Source organism: Sarcophilus harrisii, chromosome 4, assembly GCF_902635505.1.
Source record: "Sarcophilus harrisii chromosome 4, mSarHar1.11, whole genome shotgun sequence".
In the NCBI taxonomy this organism is placed as follows: Eukaryota; Metazoa; Chordata; class Mammalia; order Dasyuromorphia; family Dasyuridae; genus Sarcophilus; species Sarcophilus harrisii.
The window spans coordinates 25,811,335-25,830,263 of NC_045429.1; the positions used below are offsets into that span (position 1 = coordinate 25,811,335).

General features: G+C 47.1%; 1 protein-coding gene across 3 annotated transcripts in view; it reads right to left on the reverse strand.

Moving 5' to 3' along the window:
* The window catches only part of ELAVL4 (ELAV like RNA binding protein 4), a 107,773-nt gene that overhangs the window by 46,108 nt on the left and 42,736 nt on the right, over nt 1-18,929 (reverse strand). For all 3 annotated transcript variants that reach the window (XM_031969151.1, XM_031969150.1, XM_031969152.1), the window contains exon 2: nt 15,335-15,575. In XM_031969151.1, coding sequence (XP_031825011.1) covers nt 15,335-15,575 — 241 coding nt within the window. The remainder of the gene's footprint in view (nt 1-15,334; nt 15,576-18,929) is intronic.

An 18,929-nucleotide genomic window follows, 5' to 3' on the forward strand; every position in this document is an offset into this window, starting at 1 on the left:
GATAGGAACTCTTCTCAATCTCACTCTGCCCCAGGAGGTGGACTCCCCCTTCCCTGAGGATCTTCACCCAGAGTTTGGAGCAGGGGTCCTTATTCAGCTCTCCCCGTGATCTCCAGCAGCTGAGGGAAGCCATTTCAAACCCCTCACAGCCTGTTCATAGATAGACCCAACAATGGCGGGCGGGGTTCAAAATGGAGGCCAATCACTGGAAGTGTCCACGATGGCTTCCCATCAGGGACTTCAGAGTGAACAACTGAGTTTCCAGCAGGAGAAGCAGACTGGCCACAGTGGATGAGCAACACCAATGGTGAAGAAGGAAACCTCCTCCAACCCCCGGCTGTGACCATTCTATGGAAGAAGGGACAACCGCGCGGCGTCTCTTGGCGCAGTCTTTGGATTAGACCAATCTGAATGTGACTCAGGCTTGGAGAAGGAGCTCAGATAAGGGAGGCCCTGGGGGACCGCCAATCAGAGCACAAATCCCTCCCTGATAGCAGCAGCAGGAGGCCTTTCAGACTCCACTCAATCACCTGTGGTGACGGGGAACTCACTACTTCCCGAGCCAGCCCAATTTGATACAGCTCTGGCTGTTGGGGTGCTCCGCCATGGGCTAGGCTGAAGCTGGCCTCCCTGGGCCTTCTCCCATGGTCCAAGAAGCACCGTCTCTGCCGGCAGCTTCTTCCCCAACTGGAAGAGTTTCTAATTCTCAGAGAGCGGCTGCTTGGGCTAAATCCTTCCCCACAGTCTCCTGGCTGTCAGAACAGGCCTCAGGGCTCTTGTAGGTCACAGGGAGAAAAGGGCACCTGCCCCAAGAGAGGGGTCAGATTTCCCACCATCACACAGCAGTTCCAGGTCTCCTCTGGCCAGGGGACCCCTGCCTCCTATTCCTCATTCAGAAACAAATCTAAAGACCCACGATTGGGGCAGCCCCTTCAAACCATGCTCACAGAAACACACAAAGGGAATAGGGAGAAATCAAGTCTTTTTAGCTCCTGCCTGACATGTCGTGGGCCACATGGGCTTGGTCAACAACAGGTCATGCCGGTTTTGATAGGATCACTAAATTGGCCAGTAAGAGAAATGCTGTAAAGACCATTTACTAAGATTTCAGTGAAGCTTTTGTTGTCCCCCTTTTTTAATGATACAAGTTTCTTTATTATTTGTTAATTTGTTACAGTCATTTTATTCATTTATTTATTTTCTCCCCACTGAAAAGGCCTCAATCTGATCCCTCTCTTACATGTGAAACAATGGAAAACGTATTTCTATATGAGCCATGTTCAAAAAAGCGTTCTGATGAGGCATTTCAGACTTTACTTGGGAAGAAGACAGAGAGAAAGGGAATAGACGAGAATTTAAGTAGTGGATCACAACCTGTTTGGATGGCTGGACTCCAACAGCAGGTGTTAATGGTCAGGGTGGCTACGGAAGGAGGTGTCTGATGAAATGCCCAAGGACGTGGCACTGGGTATTTCCCCAGTTTTATCAATGACTTGCACAAAGGCATCCAACTGATGGAGAGCAGCAAGCTGAGGGGGAGAGCCAAATAGAGTGGATGGCAAAGTATGAGCCCCAGACCTGACAGTGCAAAGCTCTGGGCAGAAGCTAAGAACTCAGCACTTAATAGGGATCAGTGTAAGGTCTTAAACTTGGACGCAAAAAATCCACTTCACAGAAGATGGAGCGGGTATGTGTGGGCAGCAACTGCTGTGGAAATGATGAGCCCCCAGAAGAAAGGGGCTGCCACCGAGCCTCACATTCAGACAGTATGGCAGCTAGATAATGCCCTGGGGTTGGGTTTGGAGTCAGAAGACCTGAATTCAAATCCAGCCTCAGACACACAGTGCCTGTGTGACCCTGTGCAAGTCACTTCATCCTGTCTGCCTCAGTTTCCTCATTTGTAAAATGAATTAAAGAAGGAAATGGCTAACCCCTCACCCAGTATCTCTGTGGAGAAAACCCCAAATGGGCTCAGCAGAGAGGCAGACATGACTGAAATGACAGAACAAAAACTTGGGGAAGAGGAAATCAATCAATTAAAAAAAGGATGTATTAAGTGCCCACTATGTGCCAGGCCACGGGGCCATACAAGCACCCCCCTACACACAAACACACACACGCACGCGCGCACACACACACACACACACACACACGTGGCCCGGAGGCCTGCTGAGTGTAACATTCGACATGCCACAGCTCAGCGGCCCAGAAGCATCTCCTGGCAGACAGACGCACAGTGTCCTGGGCAGCCCTGGGGGAGCGGCTCCACCCAGAGAAATCTCATCGCCCTCCCACATCATGACTCAAACAGCCCCCATTTCCTCAAGCAGCCTCCTAATTAAACTCCCTGATGGATCCACTAACCAGTTTTTCCAATGCACAAAGGAAAAGTCTTTCATTCCAGACCGGAATACGAAATTCAGTAAGACTAGTCTGGACCAGATATGCAAGGGCTTAATTAGATCAGCCCAAACATAAGTAATACTTAGGATGGAAGGCTGAGACGATGCTCAGCTGTCCAAGCTGGAACTGATGGAGGGAACAGAACAAAAGGTCAGCGGGTCGGGCCCAGGAGCCCCTCTGGGAGGAGCCCCCCAGGGAAGCCTGGGTTTGAACCCTCGCTGAGCTGCCAAATACCTGCAACTGTGAGGCAGTCACACATGTCCCTTGTGCCCCTGACCCTTATCTTCTGTAAAAGAACACTCTCCGTTATGCTTGTAAACTCTGCCCCAGTAGGGCTGGCCTTGAGCCACCTGACAATAATCAGATTTTCTTTAAAATGGGGCAGAGGGTGGAGGGATTTCCTTAAAAAAATTTCCAGTGGGTGGAGGGCTCCCAATAGAACCCAGGGGCCCTCTCAGCCTCAGCTGTCGCCTCTTTAAAAGGAAGCTAGCATCTCTCCCTCAAGGCTGTTATAAGTAGCAAATGAGTTAGCTCACGTAAAAGCTTTATAGAAATCCTAATTATTATTACTGGCAATAACAACAATAATCAATCGAGACAGATCTACTTAAGTGTCCTCCGATACCTCCCGCTTGTGTGGAGGGCACCAAGGTTCTGCCGCTGTAGTCTAAGCTGGAGGTGGGCCATCTCCCATTGTGTTGGAAAAGAGCCTCATTGGAAGACTCTGATTTTACAAAGTCACTAAAGGGACCGGCCTCCTTCCCCCAAATCCAGGGCTTCCCTGAAAGTCAGGGCTGGGCAAGGGTCTGACATTCTCATTTTATGGAAAAGAAAGACCCAGAGGGGGAGATATATAAGAGGCACTCTGAAGAGTGAGAACCCAGGGCAAAGTAACAGGGGTCTTCTTGATTCTGGGCCTACGAGACCCAGCCAGAGTGTAAGGCGGTGCCTCAAGGAGAAGCCTGTCTCAAGCACAGCAAACCTCACAAAAACTCTTGTTGGCTGCACCCTTGGACCCTGAGGACCAAGGCTGACCACTCTGGGGAGTCACACAGCGGTAGCTGAGTCAGCAAAGGGCTGAGATCCACCCAGTGGAGGAAGTGCTCGTGCCTCTCTGAGGACACCTGACACTGGCCAATATCCTGTCTCTGGGACAGCTGACAGGCTACCATCCAGCACTGGAATGCTCTTCCCCTCCCCTCTGCCTCCTGTCCCCCACTAGCCTCGGCTCCCATCCCCCTTCTCCAAGGGCCCTCCTGGCACTCCTGCATTCTGTTTGCCTCTCTCCCATGATCTCCTCCAGATTCTCTTTCCTTAGTAGCCCCAGCACACATTGGGGAGCATCATTATGGCCTCTTTTTTGACAGAAGAAAATGTGAAGGGGTCATAGAGGAATGGAATATCTTTGGTTCCAAGTCTTCCCAAGTAGACCTGGAACTCAGTCCAAGATAGCGCCAGGGATGGGGAGGAGGGAATGCTATTTGAGTGAGTCTCTAGCTCTGTCTGAGTCCTTCCAGATTTCTACAATAGGAATGAATGATGGGGGATTTTATAAAAGAGGGATGATGAGGGAGTGTGCATCTTGTGTCTTGGTCATCCTCCAAAAGCACAGGGTCCAGTACATAGTAAGGTCTTCAGAAAGGATTGCTCAATGGAGCTTGATGGTTTCATCCGACCGATGAAACTACATTTTTAGGGGAAGGGGCTAGCTTTGAAGGGTGGTTCAGGGGGACCCAAACCACAGAGGCATCCAGAGAGGGGACACAGAAATTTATGTTCCAAAGAATAACAATGGCAAACAGATTATTCCTGGAAGAGGGGAGACCCAGCTCCATCCCACATCCCCAATATAACTGCTGACCTAGTCACCAGTCAGGTAACTAACTTTTATTAAGCACCTCCTGTATTCTAGGTACTAGAGATAAAAAGGGGAAAATCCCATCCTGGTTCTTAAGGAACCCAGAGTCCATCAGGGACAACAACAAACAACTCCACAAACATGAAATGTGGACAAAGTAAACTGGAGACAATCGCCAGCCTAGCCTAGAAAGTTCACAGCAGCTCCTAAGCACCCCTGAAAAGTCCGTCAGTGTCGTGGTTTCTTAATTGTCAATTGAGATAAGGGAGAGGACCTAGAACTCAAAAAATTTAAAAACAAATGTAAAAATAATTTGTTTTGAATGTAACTGGGGAAAATATTAAATAAAAAAAATAAAGAAGACTGAAAAAAAAGTCAGTAGTATTATTCTCGGTCGGGGCATATGAGTTGAGCCAGATCATGTTAGCTTTCTGTCACAGGCAACTCTGAGAAATATTACTTATATGGAAGATGGTACCCTGCACAGGCAGAGGGACTTTCCTCACCTGGGAGTTCCTATTTCAGGAAAAATCCCAGGCCAGTCCCCTGTGCCTCAACCCTTTGCATCTTATGCTGAAGCTCAGATTGACAGACATGTCACTATCCCGCTACTCTTTCCCACTCAGTGACTCCTGCCCCAGTGGGGAGAACAAAAGCTTTTTGTAGATGCACGAAAGCTGTGGGATGATTCAACAAGCATTTACTAAGCGCCAACTGTGAGCCAGAGAGCAGCTAAGTGACACTTGGAGTCAGGAAGTCCTGAGTACAAATCCAGCCACTGACACTTCTGAGCTGTGGGAGCCCGGCCATGATGCTTCACTTCTTTTAACCCCTGGTTCCTGATCTGTAACAGCTAACAGCTCTGACTTTACAACTTTACTGTTGCAGAGACGTAATGAGATACTATTTGTAAAGCTTTTTGCAAACCTTTCAGATGTTATAAAAAGGCTATCATCTTCATCATCATCATCATCATCATCATCATCACTGATGATCTCTTGAATGCACATTTATTATGCATACACTAAGGCAGTAAATGCCATCCAGGTACTGAGCCTGGCTCTCAACAACAAAAGCCCAGAGTTTCCATTAAAACAGACCTACTCCATTCCAACCCAGCCTGACCAACATTTATAAAGCACTCACTACGTGCCAGGTCCAGGGGACAGAATCAAACAGCCCCTGAGCTTAGCCCAGCCTGGAAAGCACAAGGGACGGGCAATGTGGCGTAGTATGATGAGAACTTACTGGTGGTAGAATCAGCCCCGGGTTCACAGATCAGCTCTGACCCAGTTGATCCCTTTCCGTTCTCTGCTATTTAAAGAGGCCAGGGACTCGTGTGCAGCCTCCCTCACTGACAGGCTTTGGGGAGGGCTCCACTGAACCTCCTGACCGACTGAGCTTCCACTCTGACCCCCCAAATCACAAGCACAGAAAACGAGAACGTGTTGGGTTTTTTTTTAAGAGGCGGGGGGAGGGGAGAGGGGGGTGGAGAATCAGGGACAGGAAAAGCAGGGGATCGAGTCAGCATCAGGGACCAAACTCTCAGCTCCAATACCGAAATAGAAAGTCCTAAAAATACCAGGGCCTGATTCACGTCCTATGTAAAAGTCCTGAGAGATTTCAGGGATGCGCCTGCCGGAAGCAGGCCAGGCAGGAGAAAAGAGCTGGGGAGGGGGAGGGGGAACAGGGCTGGAGGCAAACATCCCCCTCACCGGCCGATTCCTCCCGCCCCAGATCCTCAGGCTCCCGTTTACCCAGGCCTGGCACGGATATCGAGGAGACCTGCCATCCGTCCCCATCCCACCCCATCCCGGTCTCCAAACTCTTTTGTTTGTCTGCTAAGAACGAACAGAACGAGCCGCAGAGAGGTGACTAAAGCCCGGAGACACACGAATTCACAACTCCCACCAGCGTCCCTCCTGCCAAGCTCAGCTTCAATGACAGGAAGCAAAATACTCTGGCCCGTGTCCTGAGGAAGGACTTCTGATGGCAGGAGAGACCCACCTTCCACTACTGACCAACAGCAGGAGGTCTCCTCTCCAGGGCTCTGAGGCAGCCCCCTGAGGCTGGGGCGGCCAAGGAGCTTCTCTTGGTCGCAGGTTCCTCATCTGTAGAATGAAATGCTCAAACTAAAAACCCTCTGCAAGGCAGCGGGGCGTGGCCAGAAGACCTGGGTTCCAATCCTGCCTCTGACATTTCCTTCAGCCTTAGGTTTCTTCTTTTCTAAAGTGGAATTAAGAACAGTGGCTTCCTGGCAGGGTCACTGTGACAATCACAAAAAGGAAGGTATCCAAGTCTCTTCAGCAACAAATGTCGGCATTGTCACACTTTCAGAGTCCAACATCTGGGGAAATCAAGGATGCTCAGTTTTCCAGGCTGAGCTGAAGACAGTTGGCCCTCTAGCTACTGTTTAAGTTGGGGAAAAGGTAACCTCATCTCTCCCTGGGCCTTGCAGCCCCTAACACGGCTCCTCACCTCACTGAACCCCTCCAGTCCTTGTCCAGCCCTTTGTCTGGCACCTGGCACATAGTAGGAGCTTAATAAATGCTTGCTAAGCGATTAAACTTTGAACATATAGGAATGTTTGTATTTTTAAAAAATTAAAATTTAGAGTATCTTAACTATTTTCTGTAGGAGGTCAATGTTAAAATTCATTTCCTAATGGGAGAGGCCAAATCTTGGATTAAAAAATAGTAAATAAACATTTATTAAATGTCTACTGTATGTCTGGCACTCTGCTAAGTATTGGAGTGTTTTTTTTTTTTAAAAACAGAACAAAGTTCCTGTCTTCAAGGAGTTTACAATTTAGTGGGGAGTTAGATTGCTAAAAAAAAATTGCTATGAATAACCAATACCTAAGAAAACCGACTGTTTGGACTCGCCCTCTTGGAGATGCTGAGGAGGCTGCCCACACACTGCCATGCTGGGACATAATCTTAGGGTTTGATGGTAGGAATAATGAGCGCCGCTTCGTGGTGCTGCCTCCCTGAGAGCCCTTCAGAACATTTTAATGTTCAATCGGCTAATCCACAAGCTGCATTAAATGCTACTAAAAGAGCAATTAGGAGATGCCGTAGTATGTGTGTGTGAGTGTGTGTATGCACACATACATATACACACATGTGATGGTTTAATTATAATTAACTATATATGTATTTAAATCATAGATTTAAAATCATTAACTAAACTTAAAATATAAATTATTAAATGTCTTATCTCTCTGACCTCCATACTGGACTGTGAGCTTCCCAAGGGCAAGGGTCCACATTCTATTCATCATTGTAAGTCTCCCTGAAGTCAGCTTGGGGCTCACCCCTTATCTTTAATGGATAGACAACTGGAGGAGTAAAGGGTGACCTCAGAGGCCAGAAGACCCCAGAATCATCATGATGACCTCCCTGCCTTCCCTTGCCTGCTGAGGGCCAGTAGGCCCCTTTCTTTCAGGGCCAACTCTAACGCCACCTCCTCCTCTAAGTCATCTCTGATTTCCCCACCCCCTCTCCCTCTATGAAAACAAGTCCTTGGCCCTCGGGCTTTCCCTACTACCTGGCCACGTACCATTGGGCTTTGGGGCATCTCAAAATCCCTTATAAATGTTAACAGTTACCATGGAAGAGCCCCTCCCAGCAAGCTGCAAACTCCATGAGGGCAGGGACCATGCCCCATCTCTCTCTACATGTGCTGGCCCCCAGGCGCCAGCACAAAGCTCCATACTTGGTAAGTCTTTACTAACCCATGGCCGGACCATCTCCCTCATTTCCTCAGCTGTCCCAGTTCTGATGCAAATATCGTTCCCAGGTCAAATCCAGCCTCTGACACTTCCCTGAGGAAGCCATGGGAACCCCAGGAGCCTCATGTGTGAAATGGGGAGATTGGACTAAATGACCTCCATGACTCTTCCTATCTAATCTACAGGCTATGCTGCTAGGCTTTATTCTACCAGCAGTGGACCGTGTCCTGTCCCACACCTCCACCATGGCACCAGAAGACCCTTCCCCAAATGACCTCCAAAGAGTTAATAACCTTATTTTTTCTGACAACATCCAATGGTGGCGGACTCCCCCCATTCCAATTTCCTCTGCAATGAGGATTTTCTATTGAATTCTCCATTAATTAAGGGAAAGACGCTTATTCAAGGAAAGGAAGTCTAGGGATTAGTAGAAGACAGCTCTCTGCCCACCTGAATATTTGCTTAATTAACTTTAATGAAGTGACTACCTGCCAGACACAGAAAAAAACCAACTGAGCCATGAAATGACCCCTGTCCTCAAACAGCTTACACTTAGGAATGAAGTTTTATAATTGCACCATCGCTTTTGAAAAAAGGGTAAGAGGAGTCAGAGGGAGGAGAAGCCAGACAGGATATCCACTCGTTTTACAAAGGGGGAAACTGAGGGACTTCCTGGAGGTCACATCCATTGGGATTTGGACCCACGGCTCTGATTCCCCATCCAGCCCCTTCTTTCACTTATCATGGGGCTTCCCAATTTTATCCAAAGTAGGCCCAAAGCCCACCATCCTCCCTGGGTTCCAAAGTAAGAAATAATAATCAGCATTTGTTATGTGAGAGTGTCTTCTCTCTACCTCCTTCCTGCCAGAGAAGGGCTGAGAGAGACCTATATCTGGGCATAGTCAATGGAAAAATTTGTCTTTATTTAATTCTATATATCTGTTACAAAACTGTGGTTTTTCCTTTCTTTTCTTTTTTTTTTTTCAGGGAGAGAAAACAGGGTTTTGTTTTTTTTTTTGCTAAAAAAACTAAAATTCAATTTTAATAAAAATAAATTAAGTACTTTAGAGCAAACCATGATTTCCTTCTGATTGAAGAAGAGAAGGTGGTATTATCAGGGTTTTTTAAGACAGTATATTGGGAGATGATCCGGATGGCAAAGGGACTCAAGAGGATTGAGTGAAATGAAATGAGTACATTTAGTCTAGAAAAGAGAAGACTTTGGGACTGAAGATTAGCCCTGAAAGCAGAACAAGGAATAACTGAGGGAGAGGGCTAAAAGTGACCTCAAATTAATTACTAACAACCTGAGCTATTCAACAACAAATGAGCCCAAGAAATCAGACAGAAACAGGAATTTAACAGACAGCCAAATATTCTCAGTAGTAGCATAAGAGAAACCAAAGTCACCACGCTTTCACTGGGGATTGGTTGTAAAAACCAAGCACACTGAAGATCTAATGGCCCGGGCCAGACTGGGTTCTGTGTCCCAGAGGCTTAAGGGCTCACTGAGGGCCCGGGCTCAGCACATAGTAGGTTTAAAGATGCTAAATGACCAACCGGGCAGAATTCCAGTCCAAATCCTCCTGACTCTGGGTCCAGAACTTCCAGCAGACAAACATTCAGACCAAATTACTGTCAGGAACTTGTTCTTAAACAGGAAAGACACTAGGGTATAAATTTATAAAAATGCTGAACTTTCTCCTTCACAGGCACAGAATGTCTTTCTCCTCCTAATGTTATTAAAAATGGCCTTCAGAAAAGGACCCACATGTACAAAAATATTTATAGCAGCTCTTTTAATGGTGACAAAGAACTGGAAACTGAACGGATGTCCATCAGTCAGGGAACGGCCAAACAAGTTGTTGTATGTGATCGCAATGGAATATGATCATGCTTTAAGAAATGATGAACAGAGTGCTCAGAAAAACACAGAAAGACTTACGTAAACTGATGCAAAGTGAAGTGAGCAGAAACAGGAGACTGTTGTACCCAGTCACAGCAATAGTGGGTGAGCTACGATGAATAACTTTGCTATTTTCAGCAAGACAATGATCCAAGACAATTCAGCAAGACTTAGGAGGAAAGGTACTATCTGTCCACAGAGAAAGAACGGTAGCGCTTGAATGCAGATCAAAGATACTTTTTCTTTATCTTTTCTTGGGGCTTTTTTGTCTGTTTCATTGCACAGAATGACTTACATAAAAATGTTTTGCATGATAACACATGTCCACCCTGTGCCAAATCACTTGCTTTCTCAATGACAGGGAAGGAGAGGGAGGGATTTGGAACTCGAAATTTGAAAAACAAAAGAATTATAAAATTGTTTTTACATGCAATTGAGAAAAATATCAAAATAAAATTTAAAAAAATCAAGATAGCTGCTGGAAAAACACTGTTCCCAGGAGCATACTTTTAAATGTCGCAAGCGCTTTCTTCACATGCATCCTCTCACCTGTGAGGAAGGTACAGCATCTCTCTCTCTCCATCCCACAAGGGAGAACAGATACAAGAAAAGGTTGCAGCTTCTCAGGTCAGAGAAAGCTTCAAGTCTTCACTTTCTAGAAGCATATACTCGTCCATATACTTTGTCCTGAGGAGTCACAAGACACAGCTACAGTCCCAACAGTAAGACATCTGGTGGGGCCTTCTCAGTGCCTCAATATCCCCAATATGAAAGAAGGAAGCCATATTCTGGATCACATATTTAAAGCTTAGCGTCATCATCCCTTAGGCCCACCCCCAAACTGAGACCTGGAGAGGGGAAAGAGCTTGTCCAAATTCGTGTAACAAAAGTGTTAGAGACAAGCTTTGAATGCAGGTCCTGACTCCAAGCCCAGGACTCCTGCCACCCTGCTTCAGGATGAATATGGCTATAGAGAGAAAGGCTATCCCTTTTCTCTTCATGTACAATTAAATATAGCTGAGTTTAAAGTGATATTGGAAAAAACAGGGTGTGGATGGCCAGGGTTTCAAATCTCACTCTAGAAAATAAGTGAGTAACGTGTAAGAAGAGACCAAGTGAAGGAGGATGTGTATTGGGCGCGGTAAGTCTACAGACCTTCGCCATGAGATTCTCAGACTTACAGACTCAAAGACCCTTGGGAAAGAGCATGGATCCATGAGATCTCCATATTGAGGTTCAATGAATGTCACGAGCAGGCAGTGCTTGGGGGGCAGCTGCAGCCTGTCCTATAGCTAGCCCACAGAAATGGTGAACATGGACTACGACTCTGCTGATCGCAGGAACCGAGTGTGGTGAATGGATCTAATGCACCTATGTTACAGGGGAGTAAGTCAAGGGCCTGCCCAGGGTGATATGGGAAGGGTCAGGGCCAGGATTCAAGCTCAGGTCCTGTGACTCCAACATTAGCCATCTTGCCTCTGTATCATATCAAAGGTCACCTGGGGCCTAAAGAAGCTCAGAAAGCCCTCATTCACTAGGTGGGTTGGTGATGGAAGGACCCAAGACCTCTACAGAGACCAGTACACTTTGTGGTTTCTTGGAGCCCGAGATCAGGTTCACAGAATCGGAGGAGACAGAGAACATTTGGTGTCCGTGCCACCATCTTCCCTGGCCCCAGCCTGTACCTGTTGCACTACAGACTTAGGCTCCCACTGGAGTGCAGAATTTTCTGCCAAAAAGCTCCCTCCCCTTAAAGGTCCCCCTCCCTTTCACCCACTTCAGTCCATCCTGGCCTGATCCCCTAGCCCCATCTCACCCTCTCTCCCTGACTTTTGAGGGAAGCCAATTAAACTCACACCACTGGGTGGGAGGACGGAATATGCAGCTTCGATGGAATGGTACAGCAGGGACCAGTTTCACCGTTAATTTAAAATGCTAGAATTAATTAGGTAGTGTAAATGAAGAATTTAATAAGCACACTTTACAACTGCTTTTATTAAACATCGCAACCAAATGAGGGCAAACATCTCTGGTCTCCCTATATTTCCCTGTCTTGTTCCCACCAGTTCTCAGCAAATAAAATTCTCCACCCACCCCACCCCCCTTAAGTTTAAAAAAAAAAGCCTACATAATTATAACTTTATGCTTGAATTATATTTCCTCTTTCAACCTGTTAGTTTCCTCTTTAAGCTTAGATGTTCCTGCATATCTCTGCTTGTGCTGGGAAAACAGCTCAATGGAACCAAAGTTGACAATTTGGGTTTTGTATACCAAATTAAAGGCTGTCTTGGAAGCTGTCACTGCCATTCAGATCCCCCCCCAAAGCAGCGCCAAATTAGCGCGCTCGCAACAAGGGGCTCTGGAAAACAAGGAGTGCCAGCACAAAAGGAGTTCCATCCGGCTCCAGAGGGGACCAAGGGATGCTGGGAAGGGGATTCCTAATGTCCACCCAGTGACCAGCAGGTGGGGGCGGGGGCGGGTCCCGGGGGGAAGAAGGGAAGATTCCCTAATAAATAATGACTTCTGGAGAAGAATGAGAGAAAAAGTCATTATTCATTAACTTGGATTGGTTCAGGATCTAGATCCACCCTCAAGGCTCTAGAGAAGTGGAAGACATCACTGGTAAGTTTTTTTAATCATTAATAAATGCTGCATGTGTGCACTGAAGTACACGGCACTCTGAGGGGCGGCCTGAGCTCCCAAAGAAGTCACCCGTCAAGCTGAAAAGGCTTGGGAACAGACTGAGTGGGCGCTGACTCCAGGACAGAATGTAAGCTCCTGGAGGGCAGGCAGTACCTTTTGTTTTCCCTCTATTCCCAGAGATCGGCATACTGCTTAGTACAGAGCAGGAGCTTAATAAATGTGTGTTTAATGAATGAATGTCATCCCCCAAGTGGGGGTGAAATGAATTCTTCAGTCCCTTGGGACTGCCAACTTGGGAAAACTCTCTTGGAAACCACAAGGGAGCTCAGATGTGTTTATGGAAGCTCAGCGAACTTTTATTATGCACCCACTGTGTGCCACTCATTATGTAAAGTACGGGGACACAAGGAAAGCTGTCACACATAGTATCACCTTCAAGGGGCTCACAGTATAAGAGGCCAGAGTCCTCAAGAATGGAAATGAGACTATCCCAGGGGAGGATTTTATAAACTGAGCAACTCTCCTCTCTGTCTCTCTCTTTCTGTCTTTCTCTTTATTCTCTCTGTCTCTGTTTCTTTATCATTTTCTCTCTCTTCTCTCCCTCCCTCTCTCTTTTGTCTTGACTTCTCTTCCCCCTTCTCACTGTCTCTGTTTCTGTCTCTCTCCTCACTCTCTCTCCTCATCTCTCCATCTCTCTCGCTCTCACTCTCTGTCTCTCTGTCTCTCTCTCTCTCTTTTTCCCTTCTCTCTGTCTCTGTCTCTTTCTCTCCCTCTCACTCTCTCCAAACAAGATGGCTCAGGAAAAACCCCTGACTCAAGGGCACCAAGCTCTGATGTGGTTCTGAATGCTAACCATAATTCTGCCGTCCCAAGCCTTCTCATTTGAATTTGACCCAATGCTCCCTGCTCCCTTCAAGACTTCTCTGGGACAACCATCCAGCCGACTGTGCCCCTGGGTTGACAAGGTGACACACAATATGTGCCCAAGGGCACCAGCCTGGGGAGGAGAGTATGGCCAGTCATGGGCTGCTCCCCGGGAAGGACCAGGACTCCCTGCTGTGGAGACACCAGCACCCAGAGCCTTGACAGGGGGTTGCTTCCTGGTCCTAGAGTTTGAACCCCAGGGTGAGTGAAGACGGCAGAAGAGGAGCTTCACAGGCAAAAAGAGGGAAAGTTCAGATTTGGTCCTAGAGCCAGGAGGGGCTCCAGGGCTTTCTGAGGGGAGGGGGTGAGCAAGTCCGGCCTGCCTTTGGACAGGAGGCAAGAAGACTAGCCAGAAAGTGATGGTCCGTGAGGGGCCACAAAGGCCGAGGAACACTGAATTAGAGCAGAATTGAGACAGAGAAGACAAGGAAAGGAATGAATGAATATTTTCCCCAAGAGATAGCAGAAATAAATTGCTAGATTGGGAAATTAATTGGCTGACTTGAATGAATGAGGAGGAAGAAGAGGAGCCCAGAGATGGAGCTGGAGGACGGGTGCTGTCCCTGACTCCAATAGGAAATCTGGAAGCGGGGGAGGGTTTTGGGCTGCTTGGGTTTGAGGTGCCCACGGGCATCCAGGTGGGGATCAGCTGGTGATGAGCAACCAGAAGAGCGCGAGTGATGTTGCCAGACATCCAGGCTACCTGGCGACCATTCATCAGGGAGTAAATCTGATTCTAGAGGAAGAGGACCTGGTTCAAACCTCACCTTTGTCAATTATTCCTTGTTTGACCTCAACTCGATCATTTGTGTGACCCCAATCCCAGCAACAAGCATCTATTTTCTAAGCACTTACGGGAAACAGAGAGAAATACAAATGAAGTCATCCCTGCCCCCAAAGGGCTGACATTCTATCAAAGTTGCCCATCTCAGTGTGGACAAAATACAGGGATAGGAACTGAGCCTGTGAATTCACCGATATAGGCAACTCCCAGATCACGGTGCTTTTTCTCCCACTGTGGAGAATCACTTTCTCTGGGACTTTTGATCACAGAACCTGGGTCAGGAAACCACAGCCCAGGGGCAGATCCAGCAGGCTTGGATCCTGGGCAGCCCATGAACTGAGAGCGGCTCATGTGTTTCTAGAAATAATAAAATAGTATTTGAAAATATAAAAGCCAGTCTTAGCTCACTGACACTCAGAGAGCTTAGGTGACTTGGGATCAAGACTCTTGTGGTTGTCCCCTACATGGGACCCTCCTGTCCTTGCACGGACTGTCTGGAAAGTGCTCCTGTCTCCCTCAGTGTCCCCCAAGATCCCACTCCAGTTGAAGCTTCTGGACACTGGAGTGGAATCTTGAAGGAGTCAACATGACCAGGCACTTGAGAGCACAGTGATTAAGCTCTATGAGATGGCAATAAGATGGTTCCCTACCCCTTATTGAGGAACTCGGTAAACTTCAAAGTATTCTATGACAATAAATCATTATTAATAACAAATAATTAAATAAAAATGAACAATTATGATATTATTATTAGCCCCTGATGCCCATATCAGAGCAGGGCATGCAGAGCTAGCATAATACAGATGTATGGGGAAGGGGCCCTTCCGTGGGGAGCAGAGAGAGGCTGAGCAGCCATCCGCCAGAGCTTTCCCTAAAGGGGCTCCCCATGCCAACGTCTGGGGGGTGAGGAGGGTGGAGAAGGCTGGGAGCAGAGCAATAAAGAATGACAACGCTTGTGATTCCCAACTCAAGTGGGGGAGTCTTGCAAAGGCGCCCTCATGGCCCAAGCCCAGAAGACTGCTGTCCAAGGAGTGGGGGAGACTGCCCGAGGGCCGGCCTCCGGGATGGGGGAGGGGCACGTACCTGTGATCTTGTCACGCACAAGCTTGCAGGACTCAATCTCCCCGATGCTGCCAAAGAGGCTCCGGAACTCCTCCTGGGTCATGTTCTGGGGCAAGTAATTGACAATGAGGTTGGTCTTGCTGTCATCGGTGGTGGCCCCGGTCTGCATGGGCGAAGGGCAGTTTCGACTATTGCTGGATGGTCCGTTGGTTGTGTTGGATGTAGGGCCATTTGATACCTGAGGCTCCATGGTGCTAATTATCTAAAAAAAGGTAAAAAAATTAGCCTGTCATCTTTCAAAAACCTCCTGGAACTGCTCTTCTAGGAGCTTTTAGCTGTTTGTTTCATAAGGAGAAAACACACAATCACAAATCAATCCACCAATAAGCATTTGTCAGGTGCCTCTCATATACCTGGGCAGGTGCATGTGTCCATGTAGATCACACACACACACACAAACACACACACACACGCCAAGCCTGAATTATTGTTCTTGTTTGAACCATAACATTCAATTCCATGTGTTCTTTTCAGGTCTGTCTGGAGACTTAGAAGAGAGAAGAGAAAGAGAGAAATGCAGAGGGAAGATCTCGTTATTCTGTTAATGAAAAGCTAATTCCTGTTTTCATTACACAATCACTTGCAGAAATGTACACTTAAGCCACACCAAATTATAATTAAAACATAAATTAATAACTATGATTAAAATTATAGTTCTGTTAAAACTGGGAGGGGAACACACACACACACACACACACACACACACACACACACACACGCGCGCACACACACACGCTTGGGTCAACCAGATCAGACGTGGTACCTGCTCGTTAGATATCTTAACAAGAAAGATGGGAGAAAGTCAACAGAAGAATCCAAACCCCGCTCAGAAGCCCCACTCCCAAAATCATGGTAGGAGAGATGAGGGGAGCAGCAAACGATTTCTCCACTACTTTTTGTGCCCACAAGGCAATGAGACTGTATGAACTACTGGCACTATCATCATTATCATCCCATTCTTTCCATATCTCAATGTTTTTTCCTAATGGAAAGGATGCTAGGGATAGTACATTTCCTATTACTCTTTTAAATTTAGTTATTTCTGGATTGTATCACTATGAGTGAATGAATGAAAAAGCATTTATTAAACACCTACTATATACAAAACAAGTAAAAAAATAGAAAAGTCAGACAGTCTCTGGGAGACAAGACAAATGAGGGGCTTCAGTGGCAAGTCAGATAGAAAGGTCTGCTGGTCTTTAGGGTGCAGCAACCCAGCAAGACTGATATGTCTTCTGTTAGTCATTTCCACTGATGAAATCATATCTGCTTCTGATGTGATATTCACTATTATCATCATTAATATTTCCTTGATTCAAGAACCCTGCAAATAAAAACATCTCCTTGTTACCAATGACCCTGTAAGATCAAAGAAAGCAGGGATCCGCAGTTTTACAAATAAGGAAACTGAGGTTCAGGGAGAAAGCCCATGGCTATTAGACTACAACACCATCAAAGAAAAAAATTCTCTCCTGGTCTCACTGTGGTTACAGGTCAGACCTCATCCTCAGCACAGACTTGAACAGAGCTCGAAGTTACTTGGAATGACTGTGAATAGTGGTCACAGTGTGAAGAGAGCCAGTGGAAACCTCCCAGAGCATCCTATTGACCTCCCCCTTCCTCCTGTTAATAATAATAATGGCGGTGATGATAGTAATGATGTGAGAAACATGAGATAATAACAATAATTCACTCCGGTGCAGCAGTGCGGAGTTGACAAAGCCCCCGGGGAGGCAGGCCATGCAAACGGGCTCAAAATTATACTAATCTTTCAGGGGAGAAAACAGACATTCAGAGGGGACAAGTCACTTCCCCAAGGTCACACAGCTAGCTACCGCAAAGCCAGGATCACATACTGGATCCCAATGCAGAGTTCTTCCTGCTCTAAATGGATTCAATGGAATTCAAAGCCAAGAAGCATTTTTTAAAATAGTGTAAATTTAAAATAAAAACACCCAAATCTCCACTATCCCTCTAAATAAGGCTTGACTCTACCTCACACATGGCCCCACACTCCTGAAGTGCTTTTGACTTGGAGGGTTTCTCAAATGTAGTGTTTTGTTACCGTTGTTGGGAAGGGTAAACACCTCAGTCTCCTCTATTTCCAGTCAAAAGGCACTTCTAAAAGCTGGGATCTGATGTCAATGTTCCTCCCCACTATTTTTCGCTATTAAAATGTAGTCTCTCCAGAGGCTGGGAGAGCAGACTACCCCACCCCCTAAGAATGAAAAGCCAAGGCTGGGGCTCCACTTGGGAGGTGTGTGAGCACGAAGATGTAATTAACTCAGGGGTGACAGCACCTAACAAAGGCAGTAGTCCTTTTCCACCTCCAGCGACGGTTGGAACAGACAAATATATACGTAGGAAGGGGCTCTCAGATCGAAGGGGAGGGGGCTGGGGTCCTGATTCCCTTGAGTTCATTTAAAGGACTCTCCTGCAGTTGCCCAGGGATGAGGGGGCCTACACGGCTCCATCTGCTGACTGCACTCATCAGGGAGACCCTTTTATCAGAATGTCTAGGTCAGGAATCCAAATCTCCTGCTTCCTGAAAACAGCTCTTCAGGGCTTCTCAAGACCCAGATAGTCCCCTTCTGGAAGGGGCCACAGGGGCCATCTAGGCCGATCAGGGACCTGGTGCCTCTGCAAGTAAGGGAGATGAAGGTGCCATTGACCTTCAGGAGGAAGCGTGCTTTGAACTGCCCTTGCCTAGATGATCCCTTACATAGATAGAGCCCCGGTGGTCACAAGCTAGTTACCTCCCCTCTGTGGTCACAGCCAGCTAGCTTCCCTGATGTCGGCAGTCTTGGCAAACGTGCTGCTGGTCACAAGGAGCGGCTGGCTAAGCAATGAAAATCCTCCTCTGACACCAGGAAAACAACACAAACCATATGCCCGGCCTGTCAGTGGTACACCTGGAGAGTCACCTTCACGGGTCATTCTGTTCAGTCTCGACTTCATCTGATACCCTTGGCCTGGGGACCCGTGGCCCAAGGTGTCGGGAAAGACAGCCAAGGTGGAAGGTCCACGATATGGCCACAGAACAGAGAAGGGGACAGTGAGAAGAGCTCAAGCTAGGGAGTCAGAGGACCCAACTTCAAATCTCACCTCAGATTCTTGCCCCATCACTTCTCTGGCCTGTTTCCATATCTATAAAACCAAGGGATTGGGCTCTACGGCTTCTAAGTTACCTTCTGTCTCTTCTATAATCAGCAGAAATGCAAGAAAACCCAAAATAGAACATTCTTCCCTCAAAAAATGCATTACAGTAAACACAAAGAGAGATACACACAGGGCTCCTGAATCTGCAATTTGGGGCAAGGCATTTCCCTTTTCCAGGCCTCAGTTTCCTTCTTGGTAAAATCAAAGGGTTGGATGAGGTGGCCTTTGAAGTCCCTTCCAATCTGAGAGACCCCACGTTTCATATATGAGGAATAAGGCAGAGAAAAGGCAGAGAGAGCCATGTCTGGGACCTCCAGGGCCTGCCAAGTGAGGCCTAACGCGCTGTCCTAGGCCATTAAGACTCTTGTTAGCTTGTGGTTCACACAACTACTTACTA